At 50.5% G+C, this 19,986-nt stretch overlaps 2 protein-coding genes across 2 annotated transcripts; one reads left to right on the top strand and one right to left on the bottom strand.

Moving 5' to 3' along the window:
* Positions 1–162: 162 nt before the first annotated feature.
* ETH_00017970 (uncharacterized protein) lies at positions 163–3,258 on the bottom strand (the record flags this gene model as incomplete). Its single annotated transcript, XM_013373687.1, has 1 exon — positions 163–3,258. One exon carries the CDS (start codon positions 3,256–3,258, stop codon positions 163–165), a length of 3,096 nt encoding a protein of 1,031 aa, XP_013229141.1.
* A 5,605-nt stretch (positions 3,259–8,863) lies between these two features.
* ETH_00017965 (myosin, putative) lies at positions 8,864–19,769 on the top strand (the record flags this gene model as incomplete). The annotated part of the gene is made up of 20 exons (XM_013373686.1): positions 8,864–9,244; positions 9,651–9,997; positions 10,323–10,631; positions 10,861–10,968; positions 11,371–11,449; positions 11,720–11,902; positions 12,233–12,349; positions 12,721–12,856; positions 13,281–13,437; positions 14,095–14,223; positions 14,803–14,989; positions 15,715–15,920; positions 16,197–16,334; positions 16,749–16,820; positions 16,919–16,976; positions 17,379–17,627; positions 17,843–17,901; positions 18,320–18,445; positions 19,221–19,362; positions 19,686–19,769. 20 exons carry the CDS (start codon positions 8,864–8,866, stop codon positions 19,767–19,769), a joined length of 3,267 nt encoding a protein of 1,088 aa, XP_013229140.1.
* Positions 19,770–19,986: the final 217 nt, after the last annotated feature.

Here is a 19,986-nt window from a genome sequence, read left to right as displayed (position 1 = left end):
TGCTGCTGCTGCTGCTGCTGCTGCTGCTGCGCGCCTGCGGTGTCCATACACCTCAGAGCAGCTCACAAGAAAGGCAAACGAAACGGCGGATGCGAAACTTCAGTTCTTTTATTTGATAAAAATAATAATTCTAAATATCTGGAAATATTTCTGTTTCTCTGATTAGTAGCTTGGGGCCCCTGCGGGCTGGCCTGCTGCTGCTGCAGCTGCTGCTGCTGCTGCCAGTTTCGCTGTGCTTGCTGCCTGCCGCCGGAGCTCTTGTCTCAGCTGCTCCCGAATTCCTTCAGCTGCAACATTTCTTTCTTTGATTTCTCTTTGCCTGAAGAGCAGCAAATCCATTTGATCTCGAGCAGCAGCAGCAGCAAGAGCAGCAGCAAGTAGCTGCTGCGCCTTCATATACATGGAGCTGCCAGCTTCCATCAAACCCCGCACCTCCAGCAGACACAGCGACAAGCTGCGCTGCAGCAGAGCTGCTGCTTCCTCTGCTGCTGCTGCTGCTGCTGCTGCGTCCGACGGCACACCAGCTGCTGCTGAAACCGGTGCAGCAGCAGCAGCAGCAGCAGCATCAGAGCTGTCTTGCAAATCTGCAATTCTGCCGGGGCCTTCTAGGGGCTCCTCTTCGTCCTCTAGAGTGAATTCCCTGTTTGCTGCTGCTGCACCTGTCGCAGCAGCAGCAGCAGCAGCTGCTGCTGCTGCTTCTGTCTCAGCCAGGCCGCTGTAGCCCTCCTCCTCCTCCTCCAAACTTTGCTCCCGCTGCTGCTGCTGCTGCCGCTGCTGCCGCTGCTGCTGCCGCCGCTGCTGCCGCTGCTGCAGCGCTCGCTGCCACGCCTCAGTGTCGATATCCCAGAGCCTCGCTGCTGCTGCTGCTGTTGCTGCTGCTTCAGCAGCAGCGCGCTGCGCTGCTGCTGTTGCGTCTAGTTTGCTTGTTGCTGCAGTGAGCCGCTGCGACTGCAGCAGCAGCTGCTGCTGCAGGTCCCTCATAGTGTCGACAAAGCCTAGCTGCTGCACCTGCAGCAGCGCCTCCTGAGAGAGGGGCCCCGCAGCAGACACGGGGGGGGCCCCCAGGGGGCCCCCGTGCTGCTGCAGGGGCCCCACAGCCCTGTGAAGTGCTGCTGCTAGCTGCAGCGCAGCTCTGCGCAAAGTTGCAGCTGCTGCCAGCAGCTGGTCTACTTTTTCAGTTTGGGGGTTTAAAAGGAGGTCCCCGAAGGCGTTGCTGCTGCTTCCTAGCTGCTGCTGCAGCTGCTGCTGCAGCTGCTGCAGCTGCTGCAGCTGCTGCAGCTGCTGCTGGAGCTCCAGCTGCAGGTGGAGCTGGCCGTGGGGCGGCTGTTTGGAGCCCTTGTGCCGCCTGTCCTTGTCTGCTGCTGCTGCTGCTGCTGCTGCTGCCGCTGGCGCGTTGAAAGCCAAAAAAGCCTGTGCTGCTTTCACCAAAGACCGCATGCTTTCTAAGACCTGCTCGTGCTGCAGCTGCCTGGCCAGCAGCAGCCTTCCCAAGAAGTCTGGGGGCTGCAGCTGCTGCCACTGCTGCAGCAGCAAACTGCAGAGGGGGCCCCCCAGGGGGGCCTCCCCATCTGCTGCTGCTTTGGCTATTCCTGCTGCTGTCTCTGTCAGCAGCGTGAGCCGCCTGCGGGTGCTTTTGAGGCGCTGCAGCACCTGCAGCCGCTGCTGCTGCTGCTGCTGCTGCTGCTGCGCCAGCTGCAGCAGCGCCGGCTGCAGCACAGACTCCAACGCCTTCTGTGCGTCCGCAAGCACTTCTTGCATGGAGGGGCGGTCCCCCAGCAGCAGCACGACCTGCTGCAGCGCAGCAGCAGCAGCAGCAGCAAGGCGCTCGTCGTGCTGCAGCACCGCCGCCACATCTTCAGTCAAACCTGCCACTTCTGCATGCAGCCCCACAACAGCAGCAGCAGCACAAGCTTCTGTAAATTCAAAAATGACTCCTAGCTGCTGCTCCATGTAAGTCCTGTCCGCTTGGCTTTGCTGCTCGAGCTCCTCCACGCGCTGCAGCAGCAGCAGCTGCTGCTGCTGCTGCAGCTGCAGCAGCTGCAGCTGCTGTTGCTGCAGCGGCTGCTGCTGCTGCTGCTGCTGCTGCGCTGGCAGCACCTCGTCAGCACCCCCGCTGCTGTCCTCCGAAGAGCCCCATGACACAGAAGAGCCAGAAAGGTCACTTAGAAATGAAGACCCTTCCCAGGAGGCCTCAGGCTGCTGCTGTTGTTGTTGCTGCTGCTGCTGCTGCTGCTGCTCGCTGTCCATTACTTGTGCGGAGGCCTCCTTGAGTGCCTCGCGAAGTGCCCCTAGTGCTGCTTCTACCTGCTGCTGCTGCAGCGACCGGGAAACAGCAGCAGCAAACGCATAAGGCCGCAGGCACTCATGGGGTTCCCACTGCTGCAGCAGCAGCTGCTGCTGCTGCTGCTGCTGCTGAAGGTCGTGCTGGCCCTGCATGCGCAGGGAAACCTGCTGCTCCAGAGAAGCCATAAAGTCCCTCACAGAGTTGCGCAGCAGCCGCAGCTCCTGAACAGCAGCTTCTGCTGCTGCTGCAGCACGGGCAACCTTGGTTTGTCCGAGCATGTGGGGACCGAACGGCAGCTGCTGCTGCTGCTGCTGCTGCTGCAGCAGCGGCTGCGGCACCAGCGGGTGCGGGACCTGCTGCGGCAGTGGCCGCCGCTGCAGCGGCTGCAGCGGCTGTAGCGGCTGCAGCATGACCGTCTGCAGCTGCTGCAGCTGCTGCACGGGGGGCTCTTGTGGAGCTGCATGCACAGAGACAAAAGGAGCAGCAGCAGGGGCAAAGGGCCCTTTGCTGGCCTCCCTCGGGGCCTCGTTTGCTGCTGCTGCTGGTGCTGCTGCTGGTGCTGCTGGCTTGGCCTGTATTTTGCCGAACAAGGCCCCCAAGTGGCTGCTGCTGAGGGCCCCCTGCAGCTGCTGCAGCGTCTGGCTAGACCAGGGAGCAGCAAAGAAGAAACCCTCATCTGCTGCAACTGAGGAGACACTCGAGAGGGAGACGATCCCCAGGGCGAAGACGATCCCAAGGACAGCGGGCTTCCCCGAGGCGCGGCCGCTACTGCTGCTGCTGCTGCGGCTGCTGCTGCTGCTGCTGCAGCGGCTGGGGGGCCGGCGCTGCGAGCAGCACCCGCCACCCCGCCTGCTGCTGCTGCTGCTGCTGCTCCAGGCTTCCTCCATGAGGCCCCGTAGCCACGTCATGCCCAGCAAAGGCAGCGGCAGCAACATTTGGGACTGCTGCTGCTGCTCAGAGGAAGCACCGGGCATGCGCCAACAAGTGGAGGTGCAGCAATTCAGGGGCAGAACAGGTGGCAGTCCAGCGTACACCAGCAACTGCAGCAGCAGTTCTGCTGCTGCTGCTGCTGATGCTGCTGCAGCATCGAGCGCTGCGGCGCGTATCGCCCCCCCAGGCTGGCGTCCCGGCTGTGGCTCGATCTTAGAGGAAAGCTGGACGTTTAAACTTGAAAAAAGCAATTGAGTTCCCAACTAACTCAATACAAATCTCTTTCTGCGCAGAAGAAGCGACGACTGTGGACAAGAGCCACGCAGCGGGCTCCGTTGCTGACTACGGGAGGTGTTCGGTCTGCTAAGAGCCGCGGCAGCAGCCCAACCGGTGCTTTCTCTTTTTTAAACAAGAGATAGAACGGTTTAATTATTATTTTCCTTCCGTTCTAACCCTGTTTTTGGTGACAAAGATGAATTTTTAGAGGAGGATCGCCCCTGGTCAACCTGCGCTGCGGCGATGCACTCGGGCCCGCAGTGTATACGGACCTTCTGCGTCGAAGCAGCAGATACACCTGGAAGACGAATGCACTTTAAACTTTCTTTATTTTTGCATTATATAAAGCTTCATTTAATGCAATTTTGCTGCCCCACAGCTCGAGACCCTGGCCGCTTTTGGAGAGCCCGGAGGAGCAATCCCAGCGGGGAGTTCAAACTTGTTCAAGTTTTCCTTTGCTGCAGCACCAAAAGGATGACCATAGAGGTTTTCTTTGCCCACTAGACTGCAGATCACTGGAAAGTCTCAGGAAATTGCAATTGGAATGTTTTTCTCTCGCGAAAGAGATCGAAATTGCCTCCGTCTTTAGGGGGGAAACACACTTCAGCCTAATGAGTGCAACTTCTACAGAGAAAGCACTTAAGCCTTTTCCCGAAAGCGCCGCGGCCCAACCCCTTTAGCAAAAGGGAAGGCCCTGCAGAGCCTGGGGCCCCGGTGATTTGCTGCTGCTGCTGCAGCTGCTGCAGCTTTGCTGGTGATTTAGTCGAAGTCAATAGAGCGAGACTTAGAGTGCAAACTGTCTGCAGCGGGGTGTACTGACAGCACCAGCCTTGCAGCAGTTTCTGAATGCAGCAGCGGCGAGGGCCCTAGTGTACAGCCACAGGGGCAGCGTAGGCCAACAGCGCACAGCTAAAGGGGCTTTCAAAAGAATATTTTCTCAAATTAATCAGGCTTTTAAAAGGATCTTCAAAAGTCTATTTTCCCAAATTGATCTGACAAACAAGGCCCAAAGGATTGGCACACAACTAACTGACTCTAAAGCCCAAATGACCTTGTCTGGGCTATCTCGCATGCAACTGTTGCTGTTCAAATTAAGACTAGTTTGCTAGCTTAAACTTCGGCTAAAATTAGAATCCAGCGTCAGCACAAAAGGGCCTCCGCAGTGGAGAAAAAATAAAAGAGTTTTATTAAACTCATGACAGTTTTTTTTCCGAATTCTTGTTTCCAGTTTTCCCCTCAGAAGCTCCACTTTAAAAGACTCAAGCGGCTTTTCTTTTGAGCAGTTGACTTCCAATTTTTACCCGTCTTTAAATTTCCCTAGCTTGAGTTTTGTTGGGCCTCTAGCAACAACTTTAGTTTCGCAAAGTAGAGGCAAACTCCCATCTGCTGCTGCTTGGACAAGCTTGCAGCAAACGCGCCAGAAGAAGGCGAGAAAAGCCAGTTGCTGCTGCAGTAGGTGGCGGCAGCTAGCTGCTAGCAAATGCTCTTGAATGCATTCCTTTTAAATTCAGCCACAAACTGAAATGACCGCAAAGTGCTGCAAGAGTCTGTGCCCTCCGCTGGAGATCTCGCGAGAATAAGTCTTTGTTGGAAGGCCACATTGTGAGATATGTTTTCCAATTTCTGGCTTTTTTAATTGACTTTGTTTGCCTATTGCCCCCACACTCTAGCGAGGTGCTCTCATATGTTGCAGTCCCAGGCTGCCCTAGCACACTGACAGCAGCAAATAGCCAATAAGCCACGCAGCAACAGGCCCGGCACTTCACTCCAGGCCTGTCCGTTTTGGCCTGGAGGACAGCCAAGTTATGTCAAAGCGAAACTCTGAGACCATTTACGCGCAAGTTACACCACGGAGCTCAGGCACTTGCATGCCCGTACATTTTGCAGGCATTTATCTGCTCTTCTGCACTCGCCAGGACACTCTTGCTTGCATCTTTTAGAAAAAAAGCAGCTCTTTTCGACAAGGGCTACGCATAGACAGGTCACACACGAACAATCACAAGTTCTGGCTTTTCTTTATTCCCGGCAACAGCCGGCATCTACTCAACTTCATGGCCCACCAGTTTCACCCTAAGGCACAGGCCAGGCTCGCCTGGCCGCTGCAGCCTTGGCCCGGCCTGCCACTGAATTGGCTAAGGAAACGTCAGGCTGGGAAGTGCTGCCAGCTCTGCATAGCCCAGAAGGAGAGTGTAGAGGCGGGCTCTCTTCTCCGCAGTTTTCTGAGACGAGCTGAGAAGATAGCCATTTTGACTCGGGAGACTGCCTGGGTTTTCTCTGCTGTTTGACGGAGAAAGTCGCCTCGGCACTGAGACCATAATTTCCTAGAAGACCCAATGAGGCGCAGTTAGCTGCTGCCAAAATAGCCCCATAGGCCTCAAGCCCCAGCTGCGGTAGCTTGGGGGCTGCTGCTGCCGGACTTTAGCACAAAGCATGCAAATGCCTGTGCAGGTTTCGAAAGTTCTCTATCTTTTACGAAGTGTACCCAAGCAATGACATGGTCTTTATATGCTACCCCAAGCAGGGCTTTTGCATGAAATCTTTTTGGTTCAAGCTGCTGCCAGTGCATGCAGCCCAGCCCCCCAGTAGCGCTGCGTATATGTGAAAGTGAATACGCAGTGTTTTGCGTACTCGAATATGTGCACAGAATAGAGATGTCTGTCGAAGAGAAGAGCCTTTCACAAATGGCTGCGTGCTTGCAGGGATATGAATGCATGCAGTGGAGTGAGCATCATTACAATGTAGCCCAGAAATGGCCTCCAAGACCAATTAATTCAGAATCTGTGGACTGAAGAAATAACTGGAAGTAACAAACACGTAAAGGAAATAAGCTCTCAAGTGTAAAGCCCCTGAGCGCTGCAGCTATGCCCAGGGCTTGGGGCTGGCAGGAGGCACTGAAGCTGCTCTGGAAATCTGGTCCATGCGGAAAAAGAAGTGTCGGGCAGACAGCCAATTAATACTTGAAAATGATCTACAGTGATGCTCTTTTTGTCCTTTCAAAACTCAGAAGGTGTCTCGAAAATGCAGTGATGAGTATGAACCTGTGTGGCCACAAAGGTGAAACAAGTAGCAGCCATTTATGCCCCCTTGGGGCATCTATCGCATTTCAGGGGCTCATTAAGTGCTAGTTTGGCTGCTGCTTGTTTCCTCCGTTGCAGCTAGACAGGTTTATGCCTATAAATAAACTTTCAAAACCTCCCAAATAGTCTAAAAAAAGCCTTCATTTTCGGCGACAATGAAGTGCTCAGGAGGGCCCCACGAAAGTTGTTTTCTTTTTCCGCTGGCTCTCATTAGGGGACCGCACAGTTCCAGCAAAAACGTGCTTCTAGGAAGCTGCTGACTCCAGATTTTCTTTAGATGAGCCGCTAATCTCCACACAAAGACAAAAACTGGGATATTCCTGTAAGCAAATACTTGACTTTTCGTGCTTCTCTAAGAGAAGTACACTCGGGAAGTCCTTCTCGCTAATGGCCACTGAGCTCTTCAGCACAACTGAAGTCAACTAGTGACAAAATATTCCTAGAGGCAATTTGTAGTGCGCGGCGCCTACTGCTGCGACTACGCTGTTTCCTGTCCCTCTACAGGTCTGCATTCTACACCTAGATTAGCCCCATTTCTCGGTCTCTACCGCTCTATTCCGTCGAAATACGGCGATTCACGAAGTGTGTGTGTTCTCTGTCTCTGATTCGCTCCCTTCTCGGAGCTACCCCCTAGACCCTAGGGGGGGAGTTCGCATTGGTGCCGGCGCTATCGCCAGCCCCAGTCTCCACACGATTTCCGCACAATTCACGTTTTTCACTAGAACTCACTAACGGTTTTCTTATTTTTTCATGTATTGGGGGGGGTCCTGCCCCCTCCAGTGTCAGGGCCCCTTGCAGGTCGCTAGCTAGCTATCATCCCTAGGACACTAGTCAGCCCCATTGTAGTGTCACAGCACTACACAATTGAAACAACCACAAGGTGGAAGTGAAAGGCGGAGCTCATGAGGCATGCAGCAGCAGCAGCAGCAGTACCAGCAGCAGCAGCAGCAGCAGTACCAGCAGTAGCAGGGGCAGTTTATTGCTAGCGAAGCTCCAGTCGGCTCCAGTGTCCTTGTGCTGTTCTCGGAAGTCTGCTGCATCTGCTTCTCAGCAGCAGCCTCCAGTTCGGCGCAGAGGCCAGCTGCAGCACCTCCTAATTTTATAGCTGCAGAAGATGCAAAAGAAAACAAAGAAAAACAAAAATGGAGAGAAAACTGGCAAGACAGATAAGTTGAGACTGCTTACAGTGTCTGCAGGCAGCAATTTTGTGCAGTGTCTCGTAAGAACGAAAAGTGCATGCGTTCTGTTCAGTTTTATTTATCAGATTTTATTTTAAAAGTTTATTAAATCTTTTTGTTTGAATGAAAGGGACTTCGTCCCAGGGTGTGAGTGGGTGAGCTTTCCCGGGCGGTGAGACCGCCGCAGGGCGGTCCACAGAGCCGCGGACAAATTCTGAATTGCTGGGCTAAAATTAGGAACAAACTTTCAGCTTTAAATAATATTTAGAAAATTAAGTTAAATTGAAGTAAATTGGCCTCCATTTATCGGCAGAGCTCGCGCTTGATCTCTACTGAATTGAATGACGAGGCGCAGTGGACAGGTGGTCAGCCGGGTGGTGCGAGCAGCGTCTTCACCAGCCTCACTAAATTGCAAAGACCCTAAATGTAAAAACACTAATATAAATATATAACCAAAATAAAGAAATACAAGCGAAAAAGAGGGAGCTGCAATGGAAAAGTGCGCAGTGTATGTACATCGCAGGAAGCCCGAAGCGGAGAGTGCTAGCGAGACGGTGAAACACGAGTGCTCGGCTGGAATTCTTAGGCCAAAATAGCAAAAGTCTGAAGTTTTTGAAGAAACACACTTTAAAAGTGTGCGGATCAGGATTTGAATTCGTGGAATGCAGCAGAATCGACGGCACCGCTAGCCTAGCTGCGCCCTGAGCTGGTCCAGGGCGGCAGAGGCGGTGACGCGACTTCGAGGGTTTCCCGTGGAGGATCTGTCGCGAATTTGGGAGAGCAGCAGCAGAAAGCGAAATAATTAGCTTTATTTGAGCGCCGAAGTGTTGGGGCGTGGGCGTCGCTCTCGTGTGGCCGCGGTCGCATGCTGGAGCCTCAAGACCAGCGAAGCTTCGCGTCTGCGCGGCGCTGCAGCAGCTCCCCCGTTTCTCACTAGTGCTTTCCCTTGCATTTGTCTTTGCAAGCATCTTTGCTGCTGCTGAGGGCGCTATGTGGACTTGGCAGCGGCAGCAGCTTTCCCTCTCGAAGCCTCGCCCGCGCCGCGGCCCTTAGCGCGCCACAAGCCTTTGGCTGCAGCGCGGGCGCACAGCTGCAGCGCGGGGCCCCTCTGGGGGCAAATGGAGGCGAAGGCGGGGGGCAAGAAGGGGGGGGCCCCCGGGGGGCCCCCGGGGGCCCCCGGGGCCCCCAAGGCGAAGGCCAAACTCGAACGCAAGTACTCCGTGGTGGAACTCGGGGACTACTTGGTGGGCTCGAACGTGTGGGTGCGGGAGAAGGAGAGGGAGGAGCTGTACGCGCTGGCGAAGGTGGTTTCGATTTCGGGGACTTCATTGAATGTTGAAGTTGAAGGAGTTTCCAAAACTGTGCAGCAAGAAGAATGTCTAAACGCTAATGTAGGGGTTTCCCCCGAAAGCTGCAACGACCTTTCCAAGCTGCCCCACGCCAACGAGGCCGCCGCCCTCCACATCATCCGCGAGAGATACCTCCGCGACATCATCTACGTACGCCCTGCTGCAGCAGCAGCGCAGCAGCAGCGCTGCAGCAGCAGCGCAGCAGCAGCGCTGCAGCAGCAGCGCAGCAGCAGCAGAGATGCAGCAGTACAGCGAAGGCAGGATCCAGCTAACGCAGCCTTTGATTGCGCGCCAGGGCCCGCTGGCTCGTCGTCTTAGCAGTGCCGAATGGCTCACCTGCTGCGTTCAGATTAGGGTTTAGGGTTTAGGGTTTAGGTGTAGGGTGTAGGGTTTGGGGTTGAAGGGTTAGAAGCGAGGGTTCCCAGTTCCCAGTTCGCAGTCTATTGTTCGGCAGCCCTAGCTTCAGAGCTCCCCGCCGAGTGCGCACTGCCTCGCGTCTCCCGTCTCTTTCCGAGGGTTTAGGGTTTAGGGTTTAGGGTTTGGAGGGTGTTTGCAGACGTACGCGGGCCGCCTGCTGATAGCGCTGAACCCCTTCAAAGCCATAGCGGGGCTCTACGAGCCCGCGGCCATAACGCGCTACCAAAACGCAGACACTTCGCGGGGCTTTCCACCGGAGTTGCCCCCGCACACGTACGCGGTGGCGCAGTGCGCAATGGACTTGATGCGGGTGTGCAAGGAAAACCAGTCTTGCGTGGTGTCTGGGGAGAGCGGTGCGGGCAAAACGGAAACTGCCAGGCAGCTCATGCAGTACTTCGCCAGCGACAAGGAAGGCTCGCGAGGCTCGCGAGTGCAAGACATAATTTTGGGGGCAAACCCGGTGCTGGAGGCCGTCGGAAACGCCAAGTTCGCCTGCAGCGCTTCCCCAGCCACGAAACATGAATATGCCTCCACCTTGCACTTCTCCCGATTAAACTCGCTGATCCGCCTTTGTCTCAGTCGCATTTCGAGTTTTGTGCTCAAATTAACCCGCGTTTCGGGCTGGGGGCTGCGCTTTCCGTGAAATTCAAAAAGTTGAATTTCCGCGGTGGCGGGCTGGCCGCTTTTGTGCAGCTTTTCTCGCGCTGGCTCCGCGCTTCCCGCATTTGCACTTCTTTTTCCGTTTAAAACAACGAATTAGCGTTTATTTTACTGCTTCTGCCCTTCTTTTTGTTGCTTTCCGCGAACTCAGGACCTTGCGCAACAACAACTCTTCCCGTTTCGGGCGCTTCGTCAAGCTCGAAGTCGCGCCCACAGGAGGCATTCACGGGGGGCTCATCAACAACTACATGTTGGAGTTGTCTCGAATTGAATTTCAAGGCCAGGGCGAACGCAATTACCACATTTTCTACCAAATGATCAAAGGGCTCACCGGCGAAGAGAAGGCCAGCTGCGAAATCAAACAAGCCACCGAATACGAATTCCTCAACAAAAGCGGCTGCTACGAAGTCGAGACTGTTAACGACCTCCAGGAATTCGCAGATGTCAGGAAACAGCTCGAGTGAGAGAGCAGCAGCAGCAGCAGCAGCAGCGGCAGCAGCAGCAGCGGCAGCAGCGGGAGATGTCGCTGCTGCTGCAGCTACCGTCGTTGCTGCAAACCGGCTCTGCAGTTCACGCCCGGCACCAGCAGCAGCTGCAGCAGCTGCAGCAGCTGCAGCAGCTGCAGCAGCTGCAGCAGCAACACAGTTGTGTTTGAACGTAAAATGTCCTTGTCTGGCTGTGTGCTGCAGTCTGATTTTCTCCAAAGAAGAGCAGCTGGCTTATTTCAAGGCTTTGTCTGCTGTCTTGCTTTGTGGAAACATTAAGTTCAATAATGTGCAGGCAATGGGCACAGACAAGTAAATACTTTCGCAAGTCTTCCAGAAAAATACAAATTTGTTGCTTTTGTGTCTGCAACATGCTGCTGCTTTTGTCTATTATAAGCTGAATGGCAGGCCTGAGAAGAGTTTGAGAAGAGTTCAATTAACTTTACTTTTATAGTTTTTTTGGTTTAATTTCTTTATTTGCAACTCATATTTCATTAGCAGATTTGTTTGCATGCGCTTTCTTTTGCTGGGTTTGTGTCTCACCTCTATTTGCTCGTATTCGACTTTCTTTGTTTGACTTCTGGTTTCGTTTCTTTATCTATTTGCCTGTCACTCTTATTCTTTTATTCATTTAAATGTTTCACTAATATCTCCAAAGTTTGTCCTTTTCTTTATTTATTTCGCCTTTTTGCCTTTCTTTCTGCTGCGCTGCAGAGCAGCAAAGCTGCAAAACGAAGGCGACTTCGACAAAATTGCTTCCCTTTTTGGAGCCAAGAAAAATACGTTGGTGGAGGTTTGTTTCGCACCGCATTAGGGTCTAGGGTCTAGGGTCTAGGGTTTAGGGTTTAGGGTTTGGGGTTTCGGGCTTCCATAACAAAACGCAAGCAGCGCAGCGACGCATGCAGAAATATCCCAACTGCGCATAAGCATCTGAATCCCCAAAATCCTGCATTTAAGTAAAATTAAATATGCTATTTGTAGATATTTCAAAGTGAAGAAAGAAAAAGAATCGGGAGATATCGGCTAAGTGTTTCTTTTCCTGTTTTTCGTTTGCGGGTTTCAGGCTTTGACCATCAACACTGTTGAAGTGCGGGGAAACATAATAAAAAGTCCTTTATCTGCAGAGCAGGCGCTGGTAATGTGTCGTTCAATGGCAAAGGAAGTCTACAGTGTTTTGTTTGACTTTATTGTCGAGTCTTTCAACAGCAAAATCAGCTTCGATCACGAAAACAAAGTTTGGATAGGAGTGAGTTGCGCAGACACCAGCCCGCGCATGCATGCAGCCTCACTCGCCTGCGAGTCTACAGCACAACTGGCATTGAAATAATATAATTCGACATTTAAATAACTTAATTGAGCATTTAAATCATAATTAAATCCATTTAAATGCATTTGTGCAGTCAAGCCGCTTCTAAAACTGCATTGGGAATGCGAAATGCAAACCAAATTGAGAAAACTCGTGCAAAATGCACTTCTTTGTTTTGTTTTGCATGCATTTCTGCTTCTCTGCATTAATTTCTGCTTCTCTGCATGCATTTCTGACTCTCTGCATGCCTTTCTGCTTCTTTACATGCAGATTCTGGACATTTATGGTTTTGAATTCTTTGAAAAAAACAGCTACGAACAATTCCTTATTAACTACGCCAACGAGCGCCTGCAGCAGTTTTTCATTCAGCAAGTTTTCCAGGCAGAGGTGCCAAACCCTACACCCTAAACCCTAAACTCTAGGAGCTCCAAAACCCTCATTCAGGGTTTAGAAGCATGAGGGATCCTCCAGCTTTTCTGCTGCTGCTTTGCCTACGGTTTCGGTGCCGGGGCCTGGGGTTTAGGGTTTAGTGCTTCATTTGAGGGTTTAGGGACTAAGGGCTTGAACTAGGGTTTAGCAACTCGGGTTTACTGCCTCAGTTGAGGACTTAGGGCTTGAGGCCTCTGAGTAGGGTTTAGGGTTTAGGGCTTGCTGCGTGGGTTGGCAGCTCGGGCTTGCGGCACCTGACTAGGTTTTAGAGCTTAGGGTCCAGGGTTTAGGGTTTAGGGTTTAGGGTTTGAGCTGAGCGTGGGTTTCAGAAAGCGGAATATGAGGCGGAGGGCATAGACCACTCCATGATTGTGTACTCCGATAATGCTTCTGTCTTGGAAGTTTTTGACAAGCCCAAGGCGGGCATTTTCGCCTTTTTGGAAGAACAGTGTTTGTTGCAAACAGGTGCAAATATAATCAATTAATCATAAAATAAATAATAAATAAATCTAAAATTTAAAATAAATGCGAAAAGTCCTGCGGTCTTCGGAATCTGACTTTAGTTTGAGCTGCCTATGCACCTGAAATGCCCCTTCGTGCTTCTTGTCTTGTGTTTTGCTTTTTCTTTGCTTCCACTTTAGTTCCCAATAAAATAAACTGAATTGCGCTTTTTAAGGGTTTGCCCGAAACCCTAAACCCTAAACCCTGGAGGCCCGGCTTAAACCCTTACCTAAACTCTAAACCCTAAACCCTCAAAGGGCCTTTTGCTTCTGCTTGCCTGCACGGATCAGCGAGACTTTCACTGCTGCTTGCCCAAAGCGCCTTAAACCCCAGCCTAAACTTTAAACCCTAAACCCTAAAAGAGGGTTTTGCTGCTGTTTGGCCGCAGGAACCAGCGAGTCTTTCACTGCTGCTTGTCACAAAAACATCAAAAACCCTAATTACGAAACCCCCAAAGGCGACGCAAGATTAACTTTTAGAGTTTTGCACACTGCGGCTCCCGTGCTGTACACCACTACTGAGTTTGTGCCAAAGAACAAAATGAGGTATTTCAAAAAACAATTTCAAAGATTAGAACTTTAAATGAATTTAATTGCATTTAAAAGCATTTTATTTTGTTTTGAAGTATTTCAGGAAACAATTTCAAACATTAGAGCCTTTTAATGAGTTAAAATGCATTTAGAAACATTTTGTTTTGTTTTGAAGTATATCAGAAAACGATTTCAAACATTAGCACTTTTAAATGAATTTAATTGCATTTGGAAACGCTGTTTTGCATTTTAAAAACAAAATAATTAAATTACATTTAAAAACATTTTATTTTGTTCTTTAAAACATTAAAAGGTGTTTGTTCAGATTCACTAGCATGCACAACTTGCGAATTTGCATTTGCAAGATACCAAAAGAAATATTTATCAGAAAGTCCTTTAAATATATTAAAATGTCTTAATTAAATAATGAAAATAAATTTAAAACATATATTTGTCTCAGCACAGATAGTGCAGCAGTCAGCAGCAGCATACCGCACCAGGCAGCAGCAGAACAGCAGCAGCAGCAGCAGCAGGCCGCACTAGTCATCCCCAGCGTCCCCAGCAGCACCACCACCACCACCAGCATCAGCAGCACCACCAGCAGCAGCACCATCAGCAGCAGCAGCAGCAGCAGCAGCAGCAGCAAAGGTTGGTTTTGCTGCTGCGTCTCAGGCTTCCGAACGAGTTGATCGCAGCTTTCAAGGAGGCCTCGAACTTGGCCATCAAAAAGGCCTTCGCCGGAGTCGAAGTTCCCGACTCCAAAAACATGAAGGGCAAATTCGTTGGCTCCAAATTCCAGCAGTCCATGAACAACCTCATGGCCACCCTCAAAGCCTCCAGGGCTCACTTCTGCAGGCAAGCCCCTAGCTAGCTAGCTAGCTAGCTGGCTAGAGAGATAGCTAGCTACCTAGCTAGAGAGATAGCTAGCTAGCTAGAGAGCTAGGTGGCTAGAGAGGTAGCTGGCTAGAGAGCTAGCTAGCTAGAGAGCTAGCTAGCTAGCTAGCTAGCTAGCTAGACAGCGGGCGAATCGGCTGGCTAGCTAGCTAGCTGACTGGCTGGCCCGCTGGGCTCGCTGCCTTTCTAGCCGGCTAGCTAGCGAACGAGCTGGGGAATCAGAGAGCCATCAAGCTACACTTGCTAGCTAGCTAGCTAGCTAGCTAGCTAGGGAGCGAGGCGATCAGTGACCTAGCTTGCTAGCGAGTGACCTAGCGAGCAGTCATGTAGCCAGTAGCTGGCTGCCTGAAGCTAGCTAGCTAGCTAGCTAGCTGGCTAGCTAGGAAGCTGCCTCAGCTAGGCGCAGCTATCCCGCGGGCGCGATGACGGGCCTCTGCTGCAGCAGCCGCTGCTGCTGCTGCTGCTGCTGCTGCGTTGCTGCTGCAGGTGCATAAAGCCGAACCAAGTGAAGAAGCCGCGGGTGTTTGAAACTGAAAACACTTTGGGACAGCTCATCAGTCTTTCGGTTTTGGAAGCTGTTGCAATTATTCACAAGGGCTTTGCCTACAGAGCTTCTTTCGCGGACTTCGTCGCAGACAACAACATTCTCCTCAAGGTCCTCGGGGCAAAGCTGGTCAGCTCCTAGCTAGCTGCACAGCTAGCTGCACAGCTAGCTGCACAGCTAGCTGCACAGCTAGCTGCACAGCTAGCTGCACAGATGGCTGCACAGATAGCTGCCTGGCTAGTTGCCTAGCTAGCTACCTCGCTAGCTGCACACATAGCTGCATAGATAGCTGCCTGGCGATCTGCCTGGCTAGCTGCCTAGCTAGCTGCGCAGCTAGCTGCCTAGATAATGGCCTAGCTAGCTATCTAGCTGTCGAGTGAAATGCCTAGCTAGCTGCGTAGCTAGCTACGTAGCTAGCGATGTAGCTGCAGAGCTGGTTATCCAGCTATCTAGCTAGCTAGCTCGCTGTCGAGCTAGCTAGCTAGCTGCCGAGCTAGCTGTCTAGCTAGCTGCCGAGCTAGCTGTCTAGCTAGCTGCCGAGCTAGCTAGCGAATTAGTGAGCTAGCTCGGGGAGTCGTAAATGGCGTGAGTGGGCAGCTAGTTAGTCGAACAATGAGGGACCCACAGCTAGCTGGCTAGCTAGCTAGCTGCCGATTTAGCTAGCTGCTGAGCTAGCTAGCTGAAGAGCTAGCTAGCTAGACAGGTGGCTAGCTGTGGTCTGTTCTCCCCTCAAAGCGCTTGCCTCATCGGACAGGCCCGTGGGGGCTCGGGACCGAGTCCCAGCGCGTAAGAGGGTTAGGGCTTAGGGTTCAGGGTTTAGGGTTTAGGGTTTAGGGTTTGGGGTTTGTGGGCAGGAGGGCGGCGACGACAAGACCGCGAGTTTGACGATGCTGGAGCGCCTGGGAGTTCCCAAAGAAGAATACCAATTGGGGTCAACTAAAATCTTTTTGCGGAAAAAAGGGTGGTTAGTAATAGACCAGTATTTCAGGTCTGCAATGGCCAACCTCAAGCCCCTCATTGTGAACCTCCAGTCCATTTACAGAGCTGCCAAGGCCCGCACGTGAGCCCTAGGATTTAGGGTTTAGGGGTTTCCCTGAGGCACGCGCTGCCTCCAACCGCTAAAACGAGGCCGCCACGCCTCACGGTCGTCCGACGGTTTAGGGTTTAGGGTTTAGGGTTTGGGGTTTTGGGGGGCCAGGGACTCGCTTTTAATCGGGAGTTCGGAATCTCCACTCGTTCTAACAGGGGCTAGAGTGGATCTCACTATGCAGGGACTGTGTAGGGGTTAGGGTTTAGGGTTTAGGGTTTAGGGTTTGGTGCGCGTTGCTTCTTTCAGACTATACCTGCAGTTCGCCACGCGAGTTGTTCGGCTGCAGTCTTTGATGCGCCGCTACCAAATTAGAAAAGATCAATTTAAAAAGATTGAACTTTTGAGAACTTTCGTAGGAGCTGTTGCCACCATGAAGCTCTGCCTGTGAGTTTGCTGCTGCTGCTGCTGCTGCTGCTGCTGCTGCAGTTGCTGCTGCTCTTTCTGCTTCTGCTGCTGCTGCTGCTGTGGCAGCAGCTGCTGCTGTTGCGGTTGCTGCTGCTCTTTCTGCTGCTGCGGCGGCAGCAGCTGCTGCTGTTGTGGCCGCTGCTGCTCTTTCTGCTGCGGCTGCTGCTGCTGCCGCTGTCTTTAGAGCTTGTGCTGCTGCATTTGTTCGCAGCAGCATTTGCTCAATAGACAGCAGCAGCAGCAGCAGTAAATAAAATCTGTCGGAAACATAAGTTGCATGAATTTCAAGCTGTTCCTAATTTGTTTGCAGAGTGCAAAAGCCTTGCAGCCAGAGACTCAAATTCCCTAAACCCTAAACCCTAAACCCTCGTGTTTTGTGTCTGAGCTCTTCAGGTTCCAGCAGCGCCGTACACTGGCTGCAATTCAAATACAAAAGATGTACAGAGGGTACAGAGCACGCAAACAGTGAGTGAGAAGCCCTAAACACCAAACCCTAAACCCTAAACCCTAGATCCTAAACCCTAAACCCTTGGGCTGCCTTACTTTTTCGTGGCGTTCTGCAGAACGGCTGCAATCATTCGAAAGGCGAAGATGGGAAAATTGATGAGAGAAACACGCAAGGTGAATAAGCAAAAAACCATAAACCCTAAACCCTAAACCCTAGATTTGTCGTTTGTGCCGCGGTTGCTTTTTTTAGGAAAATAAATAGTATATGGATTTAGTGTGTTGGCTTTTACGGGCTCGCAAGGGCCTGCAAGTGTTGTATTCATTCGGAGTTGAGGGTTTAGGGTCTAGGGTTTAGAGCTGCGCAAACCCTAAACCCTAAACCCCTTCAGAGTCTTCTCAGTTTCTTTTCGTCTTGCTGCCGTTTCTGCAATCCTGCGGGTGCATTGACTGAGGGGGAGTCGATCCACCATTTATTCACCGCTAGAAGTGGCAGAAAACAATAAAATTGTAGATAATTATAAAAAATAAATAAATAAATAAATTTATTTCGGAGTTTTTGGGGATTTTTTCGCTCAGATCACCCTCGCGGGCGTGAGCGGCCTGCGGTGGCGGCGCGTCGCTCACCACCGGAAAGAGCAGAAAGCCGCGGCTGTTATTCAGGGTTTGTACAAAATAATAAAGGCAAAACGCATTTTAAATGATTTAAAAAGAGAAAAAAAAGAAAATGAAGCCGCAATTAAAATCCAAACCCTCTGGAGAGGCTATGTCGCCCGCCTGAGGCTCGCGCTCATGAAGTACCTCACGCCCTACGCAATAGTCATACAGGTGAAGACAATTCATAAAAAGAAAAGAATAATAATAGTTAATTAATAAATAATAAATAAATAAATAAATAAATAACAAATTGAGGCAAAGGCGGGCGCAAGTGGCGCGCAGCAGTAAAACAGCGCACTCAGAAAGAGCAATTCGCGGGGTCCCAGTCAGGGTTTAGGGTTTAGGGTTTAGGGTTTAGGGTTTAGGGTTTGTCTGGCGTGCTGCAGAGACACTGGAGGGGCTACAGGGTGCGCCGAAGCCCGTTTTACGCCAAACATGCGACGCTGTAGGTTAAAGGGGAAAAATAAAAAATGAAAAAGAAATCAACGGAAGTTCTTTTTGTTCGTTTTGCTGGTTTTCACTTGTTTGAAAAACTCTGTGGGATGTATTTAAACAAATTTGCTATAATTACTTATTTATATTTTCTTGATTTATTCATCTGCATGCATTCTGTTGAATTCAAAAATACAAATGCCCATTTTGCATTTCTGGAATTTGCATTTTCAGCCCAATCGCGAATATGTAAACGCGCATGCATGTTATATACACATAAAAATAAATTTTTTTTTGCAAATTCAAAATTAACGAGAATCTTTTCAATTAGACCTTTTAAATGTTCCTTTACAGGCGCCTTATTCTCCGAGAATGCAAGAACCGTGTCTGATTGTTGGTGAAATGGTTTTATTTCTTTTTTGTTTTTTCAGATTTGGAAACGTCCGAAAAGGCATAAGAGAAGACCAAAGCCGTTTGCTGCTGCAGAACGCCGCAAGGACCTTTTTGGTGCTGCACCGGCTGCAGCACGTGACGCAGGCAGCTTACACGATGCAAAAGTGGGATTTTCATCGTTTTTTCTCCAATTTTTGTTTATTTAGATTTAATTAATTAATTCATTTATCCGCGTTTTTTAGCTATGTGGAGGCTATATATGTTCATATTTGTGGTGTATGTACAGGCATTTTGTTATATTTGCGCAGGCTGCTTGTGTGCATGTCGTGCGTGCACAAAGTGCATTTTTACATATTATTAACATAAAACATATTTTAAAATGCATTATTAATATATTTATTGCGAAATTTAATGCAACAGAGTAATAGTCCGAAGATGAGGCCGTAAAAATAGAACACATCGCTAGGCAGCACAGCAGCAGCAGCTGCAGCAGCTGCTTCAAAAGCAACTGCAGCAGCAGCACATTCGGTCTCGAACTGCACAACTAAGTAAAAACTCTATCTGTGTAGGCGTAAGTGTGTATATATTCTATATATATATAAATACTATATGTGTATATATGTATATATGTACATACAATATATATATGATTATTATATATATGCATATATTAAAAAGTTCATATGTGGATAAAGGCATATCCATATATGCATTTTTCCTCTTCTATATATATATTTCTAATTTTGTAAATGTTCGTGTTAAATAAATACATTTTTATAAACCTAAAACGTTTATGGAGAAGGAAGGCACACAGTTCGACGCTTAGAGCTGCATGCGTGTCTGTCTGCTGCTTAGCGTTTAGAGTTCAGGGTTTAAGGTTTAGGGTTTAGGGTTTAGGGCTTAGGGTTTAGGGTTTGGGTTGGGGTTTGTTTGCTGCAGGTTTTTGCTGCCCAAGGTGCTGCGGCTGCAAATGGCTGCCACTCATGCTGCTGTTGTTTTAATTCAATCTTGGTGGAGAGGAAACAGAGTCCGGAGAATTCTGCAAGAAGAAAAACTCAAATGCATTCTTTCCAAAGAAAAAGTAACCAGGGTTTAGGGTTTAGTGTTTAGGGTTTAGGGTTTGGGGTTCAGGAGCTGGGCGAAAGACTGAACTAGAAGCGGGAAGCTTCGCCCTTGCTGCTGCTGCTGCTGCCGCTGCTGCTGCTGCTGCCGCTACTACTACTGCTGCTGCTGCTGCTGCTACTGTCACTACTGTTGCTGCTACTGCTACTCGTGCTGTTTCTGCTACCGCCTACTGCTGCTGCTTCTGCTACCGCCTCCTGCTGCTGCCTACTGCTGTTGCTGCACCTGCTGCTGCTGCTGCTACTACTACTATTGCTGCTGCTGCTGCTGCTTCTGCTGCAGGTGCTGGCGGACAAGAAGACTTATCGGGAGTGCGCCGTTGCGATGGAGCTGATGGAAGTAAGGACAGCTTTTCTTGAAAACTAAAAATTAATTAATTATTTGATTAAAATTTTAATTAAGCAATTAATTAAATTTATAAATTGATTCAAATTATTGCTTTTCAAACTATTTATTTGATTGAATCGACTGCTTGTTTATTGGCTCACTCATGCAGCTCAGCGGAGCCGCGTTGCTGCTGCTATTTTATGCCTTGAGGCTAAACCCTAAAGCCTAAACCCTGAACAGGCCCTAAGTTTTAGGA

The sequence above is a fragment of the Eimeria tenella genome, genomic scaffold (assembly GCF_000499545.2).
Source record: "Eimeria tenella Houghton genomic scaffold, Eth_scaff168, whole genome shotgun sequence".
NCBI classification, from domain to species: domain Eukaryota; phylum Apicomplexa; class Conoidasida; order Eucoccidiorida; family Eimeriidae; genus Eimeria; species Eimeria tenella.
Note: the sequence above shows the minus strand (reverse complement) of the source record. Positions and strands in the feature narration are given on the sequence as shown.